Consider the following 15,875-nt stretch of genomic DNA (forward strand, 5'->3'; position numbering starts at 1 on the left):
GTAACCTCCTGCCTTGTTGGTCTCGATCTCTGTTATTTCTAGCTTATAATTTGTCAAAAATACTTAAGTACTTGAAGATTGTTTTTTTTTTTAGCTCTATGACATTTTAAGATTGTAACATAATGTAATTTAGTCTTATTGTAGAAAATTATGGGGATAAAATAATCACTCACCCCGCTGACCAGATTTAACTACAAGTAATGCTTAAATACATTTTTCCTGTAAAGTTAGACCACGTCAATTCCAGTTTGCGGGGGGAGAGAGAGAAGTCACCCAAACATGCATGTGTAGCGATGAGATTGGAAAGAAGTCCCTGCAGTTGTCGTAATGGCTCTGTGGCCTTGACATGCGGGCTCTCGCCCGCTGTTTCTCTGCAGGGCCTGCCTGTAGTTTCCTGGGTGCCGCGGCTCCAGCCCCAGGAAGCCTCTGGACTTGTCCTGGCAGGTTTGGCATCCTCAGTGCACTTTGTGCTTGTCCTCCTTATAGAAACCATCGCGTCACATTACAGTTATGGGTATTGTCTTTAAACTGAAAATTCCTTGAGACAGCGATCTTTGTATCTCCTATAGGGCACAGAACCTGGCAGAATTTTCCAAGGAAGCTCTTCCAGGAGGAGGGGAGGAGCCAGTAAAGTCGGTGGGAACAGAGTATGTTCAGGAAGAACGGTGAGGTGTAGTCAGTGATGCTGTGTGCATTCTGTGCGTGTAAACTGATGTGTGTCTCCAGGAGGCAGACACCAGTTGCACAGGTGGAGGAGGAGCCAGAGACCCGGGTTCACGGCTCTTTCTAGACCTTTGGTCATGAAGAGGAGGAGAGTCAGGGTTAGGACAGGACCTGAAGGCATCTCTTACTGGGCGCCCCTCCTTGGGAACTGTTCACTCCTCAGGGCGCCTTTCTCAGCCTGAGAGTCTGCAGGGAGACTGGTAGGCAGTCACCGGCCCTACCTCCAGAGGTGGGGGTTTTCAGGCCTGGGGGGCTCCCTGGGCCACACGCTGGCCGGTGCTGCCTCGGGGCATCTGGCCTTTTCGGGAGCTCTCGGGGCGCCCTGCCCCCGCCTCCCTTGCCCCGCTGCCTCTTCACCACCCGTCTTCTCAGGGCCGCCCCTCACTGCTCTGTCTCTGCCTGTGGCCCTTGTGACTTTCCTCATCCCTGCTGGCTGCTTTCTTCCGCCCCCTGTGGCTGTTCCCTTTCCTGGGGAGAAAGCCTGGCCTTGGCAGGCCTGGCGGCTGCCCTGCTAGAAATACAACTCGTCTCGAGCTGCCCTCCACCCTGCTGCTCTTGCCACCGTGCAGCCCTTGTGCTGTCTGCTTCTGGGGTCAGAGCTCTTCAGGGCCAAGAGGGCTCCCGAAGTCTTAATCTACAGCGTGTCAAGGTTTATAGAGGAAAAGACAGCGGCATTAAAGTAGTGTTTTAAAGCCATGGACCTAAGAATGTCAGGAAATATTTTCTGCTACCTGGTAACTTTATCTGAGTGGTCTTCTGTGAGTTGTAGGACATTTTAAAGGTTTTCCAAGGTAGTCTCCTGGTCCTGAAAGTGATCCGAGTTGTATTCTGAAGACCATGGATCAGAGTCCATATATGGACCAGATATTTGTTCTGTTCCCTTGGTGTGGAAACTGCTCAGAGGCTCCATTCATCACCGTCAGGCATTTCTTCGGGTGTCTTACTGTCCAGGGCCTTTTAGTCATAACTTTGGAATTGATAACATTATTTGAACTGCTCAGAATCATAGTCTGTGTGGATTTATTACACATTGAACCTTTTAGTCAGGCCTTAAAAGGTGAACTGTCAGTGACCCTCAGCTTCATTTGGGCTTCTGGATGCGTAAGCAAAACTGGGGCATAACAGAACTGGCTGTTCTGAGCTTGGTTGCAAAGTGGATAACTGTGTGAGTTATTCACACTGCTTTTCTCTGGAAAACCAGAAAATGCAAGCAGCGTTTGGCAGCAGAGGAAACCCAAGGATACCAGAGTAGAACTTCTAAGCGTTTTTCTGGAGCTGTGGTATTGTATCCTGAAAATGAGGGTTTTTAAAGGAATTTTTTTTCCTTATTAAAGGAAATTTACTAAGAAAAAAAAATTCACACAGTTACCCTACCATATTGTTTTTAGTAAGAAAGTGAAATGAAGAATATACTAGAACAATTTAAAAACAAATGAACCCATTGTCTTTATATTATGCTTACAATGCTGTTATCTCCAGGACTCTGGTTACCTTATATGTATATATACTGTTATTTTTACATACCTGTCATCTTAAATGTGTTCTTTGTGTCCCAAAATTATTCTGTAAAACTTGTGATGTTGCTGCATTTTATTCTTTTGACTCCAGTAGTCCATGAAGTTGGTTCAGTTAGCCCTTTGCTCTTCGTGGATCTTGGGTAGAGGACATTGGGATTTTTGACTGTTATAAACATGATAGAGTTCTGTACTGAAAGTGTTGTGCATATATCACCTTTGAAACTTTAAATTATTTCCTTTGGATGAGTTTCTAGTAGTTAGTTTACTAAGCCAGAGAGCAGAAACATTTTTAATGGTATTTGATATAGATTGGCCCCAAATTGTATCAACTTACAGAGCCATCTCTGGTTTCTTTTACCCACCTGCAATAAATCATTTAAGTTTTGTTGAGTTAAAAAAACCTTTTTCTTTTTACCTGCTAGTTCACCTTCAGTTCAGTTCAGTCACTCAGTCGTGTCCGACTCTTTGCGACCCCATGAATCTCAGCACACCAGGCCTCCCTGTCCATCACCAACTCCCAGAGTTTACTCAAACTCACGTCCATCAAGTCAGTGATGCCATCCAGCCATCTCACCCTCTGTTGTCCCCTTCTCCTCCTGCCCCCAATCCTCCCAGCATCAGGGTCTTTTCCAATGAGTCAGCTCTTCGCATGAGGTGGCCAAAGTACTGGAGCTTCAGCATCATTCCTTCCAAAGAAATCCCAGGGCTGATCTCCTTCAGAATGGACTGGTTGAATCTCCTTGCAGTCCAGGGGACTCTCAAGAGTCTTCTCCAACACCACAGTTCAAAAGCATCAATTCTTCAGTGCTCAGCCTTCTTCACAGTCAACTCTCACATCCATACATGACCACAGGAAGAACCATAGCCTTGACTGCTTTAATTTATATTTCTTTGATAAGTAATAAAGCTAATCTTTGTTCGAGGGCGTGTTATATTTGCTTTTGGGTTTTTTGCTTTCTTGTGGAAGGGGCAGCTGTTACTAGAGTGCAGTCCAAGAGCAGTGAGTAGTTAGAGTTAGTGACCTATGACTTTAGCTGTCTTTGACCAACTCTGGTAAGATGTAGATTGAAGTTATGAGAAACTTTAATTCGTATGTTTATAGATCTAGAAACTGTAGGCAACTGAACTGAATATTTTACAAATTTCATGCATAGAAGTTGATTTTCTTGAAAAGGAAATAGTTATAGAACATCAGACACAAAAACGGAATTGGGGGCCTGTGCAAGATGTTGGTCTTACCCTTACAAGAAAATGAAACGTTGTAAGCAAGCTGGTGACATGATCAGGATTCTGACAGGCTCACTCACTCACAATTCAGTGTTGAGATAACAGGCGTTGGGATATGCCCGATTGGCCACCTCGGAGTCACAGGAGGTAACAGATTCCATGGGACAGAGATGTAATACATAGGTTTTAGGTGTAAGAATGCTTGACATTTTTTCCCTGAGCACTGTTAATTAAATATTAAACTATATTTGATTTGGAGAAAAGCAAGAGTGGATTCTGGGAACCTGGGGGGAGAGGAGGAGGGTGAGTATGGAGAAGGGTTGGGGAAGAAGATGTATTTATAAATCAGAAAATCAGGTGAGTGGGAATGATTATGCTTAATATGTTAACCACCCCCCTTTAAAAAAAAAAAAACATTGTACATTTTCTATTTCAGATGCATTTACAACTGATTTTCTGGATCGGATTGATCAGTTCAGTTTGCTGTGTGTTTGGCCAAGCAGGTAAAAAAAAAGTTGCCTACTTGTCTGTTCAATATCTTGTATCACTTTTTGACCTCCTTAAATTCCTGGGAAAACCTTAATTGGGTGGTCCTGCTCCCTCAGAAGGCCTTGCAGCGGCCCCGCCTCTCAGAGGCGAGGGCAGGGCTCCCTCTGGTCCCTGCAAGGTCCTTTGTCAGGTTCCCCACCCACCACCCGAAGTGACAGAGGAATAGAATGTGCTACATAGAGATCTTTGGGGGGATAGGATAGAGTGTGTAATGAACACAGAGAGAGCAAAGGTGTGTTACATCTTTAGAAGGAAGTAAAGTCAATGTGTAGAAGATAGATTATGAACTGTCTACTACTGTCTGAAAAAAATGAAAGGAGGAACAGTGGGTTTTCCAAAAGATGTTCTTGCTGTTTGATCAGAAGTCTTGCAAAATGTTGGTGTTGTATAGAAGAGGAATGAAAAAATAAAGCTGAAAATATATTTAATCCTCTTATAAACCATGGTGCACCCAAATCTAGAATAATGGATGTCCTATTTTTTTGTTCTCCAAATCTCAGAAAATACACTGCATAGAACAGCTGAGCTGTTTGATACTAGAGATGAGGAAAGTTATTAATAGATTTAAATTACAAAAGACAAACAGTAACATAAAAAACAAATTATCTGTATGTCAAAACAGTATCAAAAAATAGCTAAATAAGGGTTTAATTTCGCTCACAAGTGTAGAGACCCAGTAAAAACAGTAAAAAAACATGATAGAAAACTTTTCAAAAGACGAATAGAAAATTTACAAAATAAATGGCCAGGAAAAATATGGAAAAAAAAAAGATTTCTTAAATAACCGACAATTGATATTCTTATTTACACTTGTTAAATGAAAGGAAAATCTTCGCATTAAAAAAGGAAATGTATGTACACTGCTTGTGAGGATGTGTGTTTGAATGTTACTGCTGGAGAGAGGTTAAAAGTTGATCCTTTTCACCTCAGTGTTTCTTTTTTTAAAATCTGTGATAAGGAAATGGAGTTTTGCATAAGAATGGTCATCTGTGTGGGCTCATGCATGTGCATGTGTGTGTTATATGTCGGGTTTATGGCCCGCATGAGCCATGCGATTAAAAATAATAGAAATTTTCCCACTCTATAGGCTACGTTAATACAGTGGCATATGTAATCTTTAAAGCCATGTTTTTGAAGAATTTGGAATGAAACAATTAAGTATAAAAAAGTGGTATACAAAATGTATGTCCTCGGTTTCATTTAAGTAATGTCTGTGCATGCTTCCTTGCTATTTTTTTGATTTATCTGCATAGATAAAAGACTGGGAAAAATATACAAAAAAATGTATGTCTTAATGAGCAGGTTTTGGGTGATTTTTAGTTCTTAATGCTTTTATGTATTTTCCAAATTTTCTGAAATGAGCGTGTGTTAGGTTTATAATCAGAAAACGTACATTGGAGACGGTGCATATTAGTGTGTGCTACATGGCAGGCATGCTGAGTCTTACTTGGATTTAAAGAAATACACAACATGCTTTGAACATAGACCTGAGAAGTGAAGCAGTTGTGGATAGGAGGAATGTGGACTTGTCAAGTATTTACCAAACTAAAGTGAAGCACCCTGGTTGGAGGGGGGAGTATGGGTGTGGTGGTGTGAGGTAAAGGAAAAGAAACCATACTTTACCCAGGGGTAAGAAAATTCTTGACAATTATGACCGGCTTGAGAGGGCCTGGAATTATGCCTCTGGGGGGAAGAAAAGGACAAATGTATAGATTAAGGATACCTAGTCTTTGCTGTAGAAGACAGGAAGGATAACTGTCTTTTTACTGTTCTCTGCGCCAGGATGATCCAGAATCACCTCTCTTTGGTGGGTAGGTCTGAGTCAGTTTAGTAACTAGCTTCATAGTATTTCTACATCATGTTCATATATATTGTATTGCCATTGTGATCCTGATCTTTCATTGTTTTCTCTCTTGAACTTAAGTAGCCTAATTTTTTTTTTCCTGACAGATGAAAATAGATGTTTGAAAGCAAATGCCAAGTCATGTGGGGAGTGTATACAAGCAGGGCCAAATTGTGGATGGTGCACAAATTCAGTAAGTCAGATTGATTATTCAAGCCTTTCCATTCATTCCGTCACTTAGTGTTGCTCAAAACTGTATCCTTGGGAGGTGCTTGGTGTGACTTCTCACTCACTCACTGTTGATTGAATGAGAGTCAGCTCTGTGTGTGACCGGGTGTGGTGGTCTGGAGCTGCGCTGCCCCGCACAGGGCCCACCAGGCATGTGTGGTGATGTTGAGCTCCTGAGAATTGCTGTCAGCCTTCATACATGCCAGAGATCAAGGACTTAGTGGTTGAAATGCTCATATTTTGTATGTATTATTAATTTCCCCTGTTTTTTCCCCTCAGTGTGACTATTAGACAACTTAAAAATACATACGTAGCTCACCTTTGTAGCGTGCGTTATGTTTCTGTTGGACAGCTTCCCAAAAAACGCTAGCCATCTCACTGAACTATTTTAGATTTTCCCTTTTTTATGATGGGAAAAGTATAATTAATCTGCCTATTGTGTTTCAATTAAACTAATATACACTTGATTGATATCCTAATAAAAGCCCATTCAGGTTAGGGTTTAAATTTTATTTTTTGTCATCTGTATATATTGCTTAACATGGCACCTTCCACAAGTTAAGTAAGTGTTAGATGAATGAATGGACAGTGAACACTAAGTTGGAACTGGAGGTAAAGGGGAGTCATTTTGAGGATATGTAATTTATTTACAGAGTGAATAATATCAGAAGGCTGAGGGCTTATTGTTTGTTTCCACTCAGGCGCCTGAGTAAAAACCCCACACTCAGATGCCTGCCTTGTGGCCGTTACTGGTCAGGTATCAGATGTTTCACGTGATTTGACCTGAAAGACAAAATGAGAAGTTTTTGTTTTGTATTTTCAGAATTTTTCTACTGGCAACTTTCTCTTCTTCAAAAAACGGTGTTCTGGAATTAAGTTGGAGACAGTGGAGGAGACAGAGGGAGTGCCTTGAGTTTGTCTCAGACAAGGCTTACTTAACTGAAACCCCTGGTTTTCTTACCTGGAAATTGAGCATGAGCTGCCTCCTTTGTGTTGGCACAAGAATTGGAGAAACTTAAAGCAGTTTCACTTAGATGATTATAAATAAGTGGTACTTGCTGTTCCCAACAATAGCATTCATTTCATGGAGGTTATTGTTTATCTGGGGTTGAGAGTTATCCTAGCCAAATTATTCTTTTAATAATTTGGCCTTTGATCTTTGTGGCACAATTCTTCAGTTATTAAAGGTATTTTGGGATATGTTTACTTGAGTTTTGTGATCCGAGTTTCCTGGATTGGCTAATATTTGGAAATGGATGGTGCACTGGGCCTGCACTTGGGCAGCATTTTAGTTTGACTATACATAAAGGGAGAACAACTTTGATAAAATCGATAGATAATAAAATGAAATCGATAGATAATAAATACCATATAAAACTGAACACAAAGAGACCCTAAATGAAAGGCATTTCCTCGTTTTCCTAATGACAAGATTTTAAAAAAAGACTTCTGGCCAACTAAATAATTTTTAGGGGTATATGTGAAATAATTAAATGGCTATTTAATTATGCATAACTACACATTTAAAAATGATATGCACAAATATACTTGTATACACTGTTGTTGTTCCCCTTTTTCACATTTATGGAAAACTTATTTAGAATCTTTACATCTTAGGGCTTCTCAGGTGGCGCAGTAGTAGAGAATCCACCTGCCAATGCAGGAGTTGAAAGAGATGTGGGTTCAGTCTCTGGATCTGGAAGATCACTTGGAGTAGGAACTGGCGGCCCACTCCAGTGTTCTTGCCTGGGAAGTCCCATGGATAGAGGAGCCTGGTTGGCTACAGTCCATGGGGTCACAAAGAGGTGGACATGAGTGAGTGCGCACATGTGCACACACACACACATCTTAACAGCAGGTTTTTTGCTTTCACTAAAAGTACTTCTGAGTTAGTCATCTAATAAAAATAACACATAAAAAAAATGGTAGTAATGAATATTTATTAGCTGCTGTTTATTTACCAAGTACGGAAAAGATCCTGGATGCATTATATTAATGCATTTCTAACTCACCATCCTATTATAAACAAGAATATATTTTGTAGCTATTTCTGTTTCTTAAAAATTGTAACTCTTTTTTGTTCTCTGATTCTTTTGGCAAACATGCTATTTTTTTAAAATTGAGATGTTGGTGTATGTGAATTTCAGGCATACAACATAGTCACAATTTTTAAAGGTTCTGTTCCATTTGTAGTTATTACAAAACACTGGCCGTATTCCCTGTGCTGTACAGTATATCCTTGTATTAATTGGAGGATAATTGCTTGACAGCGTTGTCTTAGTTTCCACTGCACAGCAGCATGAATCCGCTGTATGTGTACATGTATCCCCTCCCTCTGGGCCTGCCTCCCACCCCCCATCCCACCGCCATAGTCCTCGCAGAGCGCCTGAGCTGAGCTCCCCGGGGCACAGCCCCTTCCACGAGCCGTCTGTGCCAGTGCTCTCCCCGTCCGTCCCCCCACCCCACTCCCCTCTGTCCGCAGCTCCGTTCTCTGCTTCTGCATCTCTCTTCTTGGAAATAGGTTTCTATTTCCAAACCCTGGAAATTTTCATTTTTCTAGATTCCACATAAAACCCATTTTAAAATCAACGTCACTACTGCAAGTTTTACCCCACACCACAAGTACCATTTACATAGCATTACCGCTTTTTGTTTTTAAAAAAATCACCCAATAGAAATACATTCTGACCCTGTTATAAAATCACTTGCTAATTTTTTTTTAAAGTAAATTCTAAAAGGCTTTTTTCTAATAATAGCCAATAGTTTTTTTTTTTTTTTTTAACTTCAAGAATACTTAGTAAACCTGTGGTAAATTTCTTGGTCTCCTTTTTAAAACAGGTTTTGGGCTCATGTTTTTCCTAGTATTGAGTTGTTCAAAATATCATGAAGGAAAATGCTATCTAATATGAAAGACTTCTGAGAATTTTTCTAAGGGAAATTTTGGGAAAAGTATTTTGTCTGTTATTTGGGCATGTTCATTATTAATAATTCTTAACCCTGCTGAATAATTTCACAAACAAATTTCTTTGAGTATATACTTTGACTTTGAACATGAAACAGTTAAAATATACACTTAAGTCCTACTAAATATTTCTAAAATAATATAGTACTAGTTATATATTAGTAATAAAGGTACTACCTTCAAGGAGAAATGTTTTATTATGGTTAGATGAAGGGAACAACATTTTGCTTAAAACCAGAGACGAAGTACGTTAGACATGTTACCTGATTTTTGCAATTTAATTGGTTATTTGCAATTATATAAAAGGTTTGCCCATTTTATACTATATTTATACCTATATTTTATATGTTATTTAGACATTTTTACAAGAAGGTATGCCTACATCTGCTCGATGTGATGATTTAGAAGCCTTAAAAAAGAAGGGCTGTCATCCAAATGACATTGAAAATCCCAGAGGCTCCAAAGATATAAAGAAAAATAAAAATGTAACGAACCGAAGCAAAGGAACAGCAGAGAAGCTGCAGCCAGAAGATATCACTCAAATCCAGCCACAGCAGTTGGTTCTGCAGTTACGATCAGGTATGGAAATCTGATTCTAGGAGTGCCTTTGGGTCCACTTGAGCTTCCAGACAACGTTATATAAGTTTCTGTTGAGAAATGCTGAGTATGTTAACTTTTAGAAAAGTTTTTGAATTTTTTGCAGATATAATTTGGCAGACCATGTACCTGACATTTGCCTAATGTCCAAAGTAAATTCTGTTAAAGATTCAGAAAGTATTATTAATAGATTTAGTGGGTTTTTTAAAAAATAAAAATATCCATCTTCTGGTGTAACTATATAGCATAAAGATAACATTTTAATCTATTTTTTCCTTTGTTTTTGTACACTACTGTTAAAATATTAAGGTTTTCATAAGAATCTGTAGCAGTCCTGAATCTGGAAAAAATAAAACGGATGCCCCGTTCTCTTCTAATCTCCAGCTCCTTCCACCCAGGACTCGCGTGTGCCCTCCCCATTCCCTCCCCTGTTGCCCTCTCTTCAGCCCGGTGCCTCTAGACCTGCTCTGGCCAACCTCTGCTGGCACCTGAAACCGCCTGGCCTGATGGACCTTCGGCAGGCCTTTTTTATTCCTTTATTTAACTCTTCTGTACACGTGATGCCTTTGAGCTCCTCGACATGTTTCTTTTTGGCTTGTGCATAACGCTCCTGCTTTCCTTCTTATCTCTTGCCAGTGCCTGCCAGTCTTCTTTCTGTGTCTTTCTTCTTCCTTCCTCTTTGTAGTCCACTTAACCGTTGGCTTTCCTCTCATGGTTTTGAAGCCCTTTGTGTGCTGTAACAGACATTTTTCTCTCAAGCTCCAAACACAGTTATCCAGCTGCCTACTAGAAATCTATATAGAGAAAATCTCCAAGTTAAAAACTAAATGACCTTTTACCCAGACCTCTTCCTACTCGTGTATTTTCTGATGCATTTCAACTCATACCTCTGGTACATCTCTTCTGTGTCCTTATTGGTTTCATATCTGTATCCTCTTTTTTTTTTTCCCTATAATTTTTTAACGAGTTTGTCTCCTTAATCATCTTAAAACTTTTCATCAGGTTTTCGTAAGTGAAAATCAGATTACTTTATTCACTGCACACAGTGCATCCTGTAAACAGAGGAGACTTCGCTTGACAGCGTCGTCAGTCTCTAAAACATCCAGAGTACCCTGTAGAGTGCCTGCCTCACCCACCCCATCCAGTTTGTGTTGTTCCCTATCTGTTTTCCTTTGTCGTAGTTAGCAACCCACTATTTGCCTGTCTTGCCCATTGTAGATTGGGAATGCTGTCTCTTTTCATTATCCCTGGGGCCTGGCATTTTAAGTATTTGTGAATAAAAAGAGTACACAGCCATTGATTGAATTACTTATGGAATGCCCTGGTTTTTGTAAAAACTGTGTGAATAATACGGTTTACTCTATAGTGTTGACCTTATCAATCTGATTTACTTGGCTTTTCCGTTTGCTTTTGATTGCTGGCAAGCTAGTTTTCTAATCTCTGATTAATTAGGGGAGCCACAGACATTCACACTAAAATTCAAGCGGGCTGAAGACTATCCCATCGATCTCTACTACCTCATGGACCTCTCCTATTCCATGAAAGACGACTTAGAGAATGTGAAAAGTCTGGGGACAGATTTGATGAATGAAATGAGGAGGATCACTTCAGACTTCCGAATCGGTAGGAATTTTGAGAAAATTAATAATTTTCATTTGTGTAAATCTTGGCAGTTTCATTCTTCACTACGTACACGTGAGATTAGGAGGCTAGGTTTTAGCTTTTTCTTTCTGAGAGGACTGATACTCCTGTCACATGGCGAATGATTTTTCTGCCTCCTTGTTCCTCTTTTACTGTAAAAAACGAAGAGTCACTCAGTTGTGTCTGACTCTTGGTGACTGTGGACTGTAGCTCGCCAGGCTTCTCTGTCATGGAATTTCCCAGGCAAGAATACTGGAGTGAGTTTCCATTCCCTTCTCCAGGGGATCTTCCTGACCCAAGGATGGAACCTGGATCTCATGGATTGCAGGCAGATTCTTTACCATCTGAGCCCCCAGGGGAGCCCTTCTTACTGGCTTCCATGTTATTTGACACACATTATACCACACAGATAATAAACTGCAGGTTTGTTGTTACAGGAATATATTCATTCATTTGTTGATCTTATAAACATGTTGATTACTTAGACTTGATTTTTTAATGCAGTTTAACCATCCACCCTCCATCATCACTGCATGTGCATTTTCCTCCACAGGGTTTGGCTCTTTCGTGGAGAAAACTGTGATGCCTTACATTAGCACAACACCAGCTAAACTCAGGAACCCTTGCACAAATGAACAGAACTGCACGAGCCCATTTAGCTACAAAAATGTGCTCAGCCTTACTGATAAAGGGGAAGTATTTAATGAACTTGTTGGTAAGCAGCGCATATCTGGAAATTTGGATTCACCAGAAGGTGGCTTTGATGCAATCATGCAAGTTGCAGTTTGTGGAGTGAGTGCATTTATTCTCTACAAGGGGATATTATTTGTGTGGATTTTAAGTGTGATTTTTCTGTCAGAAAATATTACCTTAATTTCTATATCATACTGATTAATCCCTTAAATTCCCTCCCAACTGCAAGTGGTTTAAAAAAACGCATAGTTAATCCGGGTTTTAAAAGCCAAAATGCACACCATTTGAAACAGTGGGGCAGTGTAGCTTTAGCTGGTGTTCTGGGTTTTTTAAAGAGGCTCAGGGAACCCTGGCTTTCCAGCTTTGTGACTGAGATGGTATTGGGGTTATCTGAGACGTCACCAGGAACATTAAAAGTGCTCAAATAGATTGTGTCAGACACCATCTTCCTTTGGTTAGTTTTCTTCTGCTTATCTTTGAGAGGCATCGTCCCCATGTCTTAGTAATTTAAAAAGAAAGTTTTAAGTCCTAGTTTGAAAGCTGTATGAGAATAGATATTCTGAGAAGTCATATAATGTTTGTAATTTTAATTACAAGATTTTCAGTGACAGTAAGCTGATCCTCCATTGGACTGGTGGTTAGAATTTTTTGACCCATTTACCAGCCAAAAATTTTAGGTGACCTTTTAATGATGTAGCTGAGGACGGAAGTAGAAAACATTGTGAACTAGATGAAGTTTTATCTGTCTCATTTCCTCCTCTTTTTCTTTATAGTACCCCTGTGCCCTAAAAGACCTTTCTCTTCCAGATGCTTCTTAATGGTTACTTTTCAACCAAGTTTTAGTATGCTATTTGATACCCAAGATGATAATATAATACAGTGCTTGAGATAACGGTCTTTAGCCTGTTAGGACAAAGCTTCAAATGTTCCCATCACTGCTCATCCACTAGGCAATTTCCTTGCCATTCTAGAGGGCTGTTTCCTTCTCCTTAAGAGATAATAACAGATACACGTTAGAAAGTTTAAATACGGTAATCCATAGATAGTGCAAGTAGCCAACAAACAGTTAACAACTGTATTGTGGTCACTCTTGACTTCTCATCAGGGTAGATGCAGTTTAAGGATAGTCTCCACTTTTAAAGGAGAAGAGTAGTTTTCCAGGTGGTGCCTACCTTGATGCCTGTTTCCTCTCCAGCCGTTCATTTGTGATCCTGCTAGAAGCTCATATGGAGAAAGCATTCTCTGCACTGTCTCTGCCTGAACCTCAGCCTTGAGATTAAAACAGGCCATGGTATCCTGGCTGCTGCTTTCTGCTCCCTGTGCTGACTGAGAGTAACTGTTCCACTTACTTCTCTAAATGCAGAAGAGACATATTCCAGTTGGTCTGTCAGCATGCATAAACTTAATTCTTGCCTTCAAGGATTTTATAGTCTTAGGAAGATATATACAGATGTATGGAGTAAATAAAGACAGATGATTATAAAATTACTATTCAAGAGGATTTTACCACCACTTTAAATTTTTTGCTGAATAAGGTGGAGAATAAAATAAATGAACAAACAGTACTGATGGATTAAAAGGGGTGGAATTAAGCAGGGTCAAGTCTTTGAAGAAAATGCTTTTTTTTATAATTAAAAAGGGGAGGCTTTTTTTTAATATGGTGGCTGATAAAGGGAGTATATGCTCCAGAAGGTGGAGTAGGTATGGATGGGAAGGGGAGATAACAGTGTTTAGATAAAGTTGAGTGTGGGCTGAGACATTTTCGTTATTCATTAAGCACCTAGTAGAGATAAGATGATGCACAAAACCAGATGTGGTCCCTGCCCTGCTTGGAGTGGAGCTACCTTTTAATGGGGAGAAGGACATTGACTTTAAAAGGTAGTTTTTAAAAAAAGAGCTGAGACAGACAGATAGGCAAGGTGAAGTGTTATAGTGAGGCGAGGGAGTTTTATTCAGTGGGCTCAGTGCCTTTATCAGCAAGGATGTTATTAGCATTGTGAAAAGAGAAAATACAGAATTAAGTTGAAAGTATAGTGGTAGCCTATATAAAGATGAAAAGATTTAATCTTTGCTGAATTTCTGTAGCTAGTATTTTAAAATTGAAATCCTTTTCTTTTCAAGTCACTGATTGGTTGGAGGAATGTGACACGGCTGCTGGTGTTTTCCACGGATGCTGGGTTTCACTTTGCTGGAGATGGGAAACTTGGTGGCATTGTTTTACCGAATGATGGACAGTGTCACCTGGAAAATGATATGTACACAATGAGCCATTATTATGTAAGTGCTTAGTGCCTTACATTTAAGTGGATTCGGGTTTTTAGAGTATTATGGGTAATGGGCTTGTGGGTTTTCAGGATTGGGGTTCTGTTATTTTGGTAAGTTGGGCCCTGACCTAATGTGCAGGAAAGCTTTGTTGCTGTTCTGAGGCTGTGGCTTTGTGCCTGCTTCCTTCCGAGTAGCTGAGGGCCTGGTGGTTAACGGAGCTGCTGACTCCTGGCCCTGCACCCCAGCCCAAAGCTCTGTCTCCTCTTGCTTGGTCCATCAAGGGATAGCAAGTTTGATACTGAGTCTAAACAAATCATTTGTATAGTCTTACACTCCTTGTCTTATTTATATACGATCTAAGAAAGTAGGCATCCTGCCTCTACGGAAAACAAACATTGGCAGTTTGTTTAAGGTCTGGAAGAAACCTAAACCTTGCTGAATCTTGGTCTTTTTCTTAGTGATAATATACCTTTTATTATGTCAATTCTTCAATTTCATTGTTCTGACATCTAATATACATAGATAATCTTTTAAAAATCTTTTTTATTGAAATTTTTGTGTACACATAAAGATAGAAAAGGATTAGAAACCCATTAGACAGCACCCAGTTCAGCAATAATTTGTGGTGTTTCAGGCAATCTTGCATAAGTAATCCAGATATATTTGCAAATCATTATTTTCAGAAAGTATTGAAAAACTGGAGTATATTGGATATAATTACATACTAAATTTTATTACTTAATTTCTTAGGATTATCCTTCTATTGCTCACCTTGTCCAGAAACTAAGCGAAAATAACATTCAGACAATTTTTGCAGTTACTGAAGAATTTCAGCCTGTTTACAAGGTAAATATATACGTGTGGGATTAAAATAGGAACACATTTTTAGATCCTTATTGTTTAGTCATCAAAGGCAAAATGATATGTCTGAATTGAAATGTGGGAAAATGTCATCATATAGAAAGGCTAGATTTTACAAACGTGGTATTAATTTTAATTACATTGCAAAACTAGTTGTTTTTAGGTCTGACTCCTTATTTAGGATATATATCAAGAAATGGTTTTTAAAAATAGATAGTAGGTACTCAGTAGATGCTAATTAGTCAAGTTTTATAGGTTTTATCTTTTAATTGCAGGAACTGAAAAATTTGATCCCTAAGTCAGCGGTAGGAACATTATCTGCAAATTCCAGCAATGTGATTCAGTTGATCATCGATGCGTACAATGTGAGTGCATTTTAAGTAAGATCTGTTTTGGGCAGTACCCTGTTGAGAATACTTTGCTCAAAAAAAGTAAAACTCCTTTCATACACAATTTAGCAGGCCCTAGAAGACAATGTAAAACTTGTAAGTAAAATTCTGTATATGGAGGAAAAACTCATTCTCTTACAAAAATGTGTTTGCAAGGCAAAATAAAAGGCATGGTGGCGGGTGGATTTCTAAATTGTTTGAATGTCATTGAGTAATTCTCCTTTTTGGAAAACAAGTATGAAACAACTTCCATTTAGATTTATAGGATTACCTCAGTCTTCTTTACTTCCCTTCATTTTACAGATTCATTGATTTTGATGAATTGTGCCAGAAACCCTTTTTTTTTTCCTAATTCTTCTCTTGCCATATTTTTAGGGTAC

At 39.4% G+C, this 15,875-nt stretch overlaps 2 protein-coding genes across 30 annotated transcripts in view; one reads left to right on the forward strand and one right to left on the reverse strand.

Moving 5' to 3' along the window:
- The window catches only part of ITGB1 (integrin subunit beta 1), a 44,015-nt gene that overhangs the window by 15,040 nt on the left and 13,100 nt on the right, over positions 1–15,875 (forward strand). For all 8 annotated transcript variants that reach the window (XM_060396837.1, XM_042229605.1, XM_060396835.1 and 5 more), the window contains 8 exon segments: positions 3,904–3,970; positions 5,967–6,052; positions 9,406–9,628; positions 11,099–11,269; positions 11,841–12,079; positions 14,102–14,257; positions 14,996–15,091; positions 15,382–15,471. In XM_060396837.1, coding sequence (XP_060252820.1) covers positions 3,904–3,970; positions 5,967–6,052; positions 9,406–9,628; positions 11,099–11,269; positions 11,841–12,079; positions 14,102–14,257; positions 14,996–15,091; positions 15,382–15,471 — 1,128 coding nt within the window.
- Positions 6,714–15,875, reverse strand: part of CCDC7 (coiled-coil domain containing 7) — a 301,615-nt gene continuing 292,453 nt past the window's right edge. For all 22 annotated transcript variants that reach the window (XM_042230493.2, XM_060397257.1, XM_042230489.2 and 19 more), the window contains one exon: positions 6,714–6,870. The gene's annotated coding sequence lies outside the window, so the exon portion shown is untranslated. The remainder of the gene's footprint in view (positions 6,871–15,875) is intronic.

The sequence above is a fragment of the Ovis aries genome, chromosome 13 (genome assembly GCF_016772045.2).
Source record: "Ovis aries strain OAR_USU_Benz2616 breed Rambouillet chromosome 13, ARS-UI_Ramb_v3.0, whole genome shotgun sequence".
Classification (NCBI taxonomy): domain Eukaryota; kingdom Metazoa; phylum Chordata; class Mammalia; order Artiodactyla; family Bovidae; genus Ovis; species Ovis aries.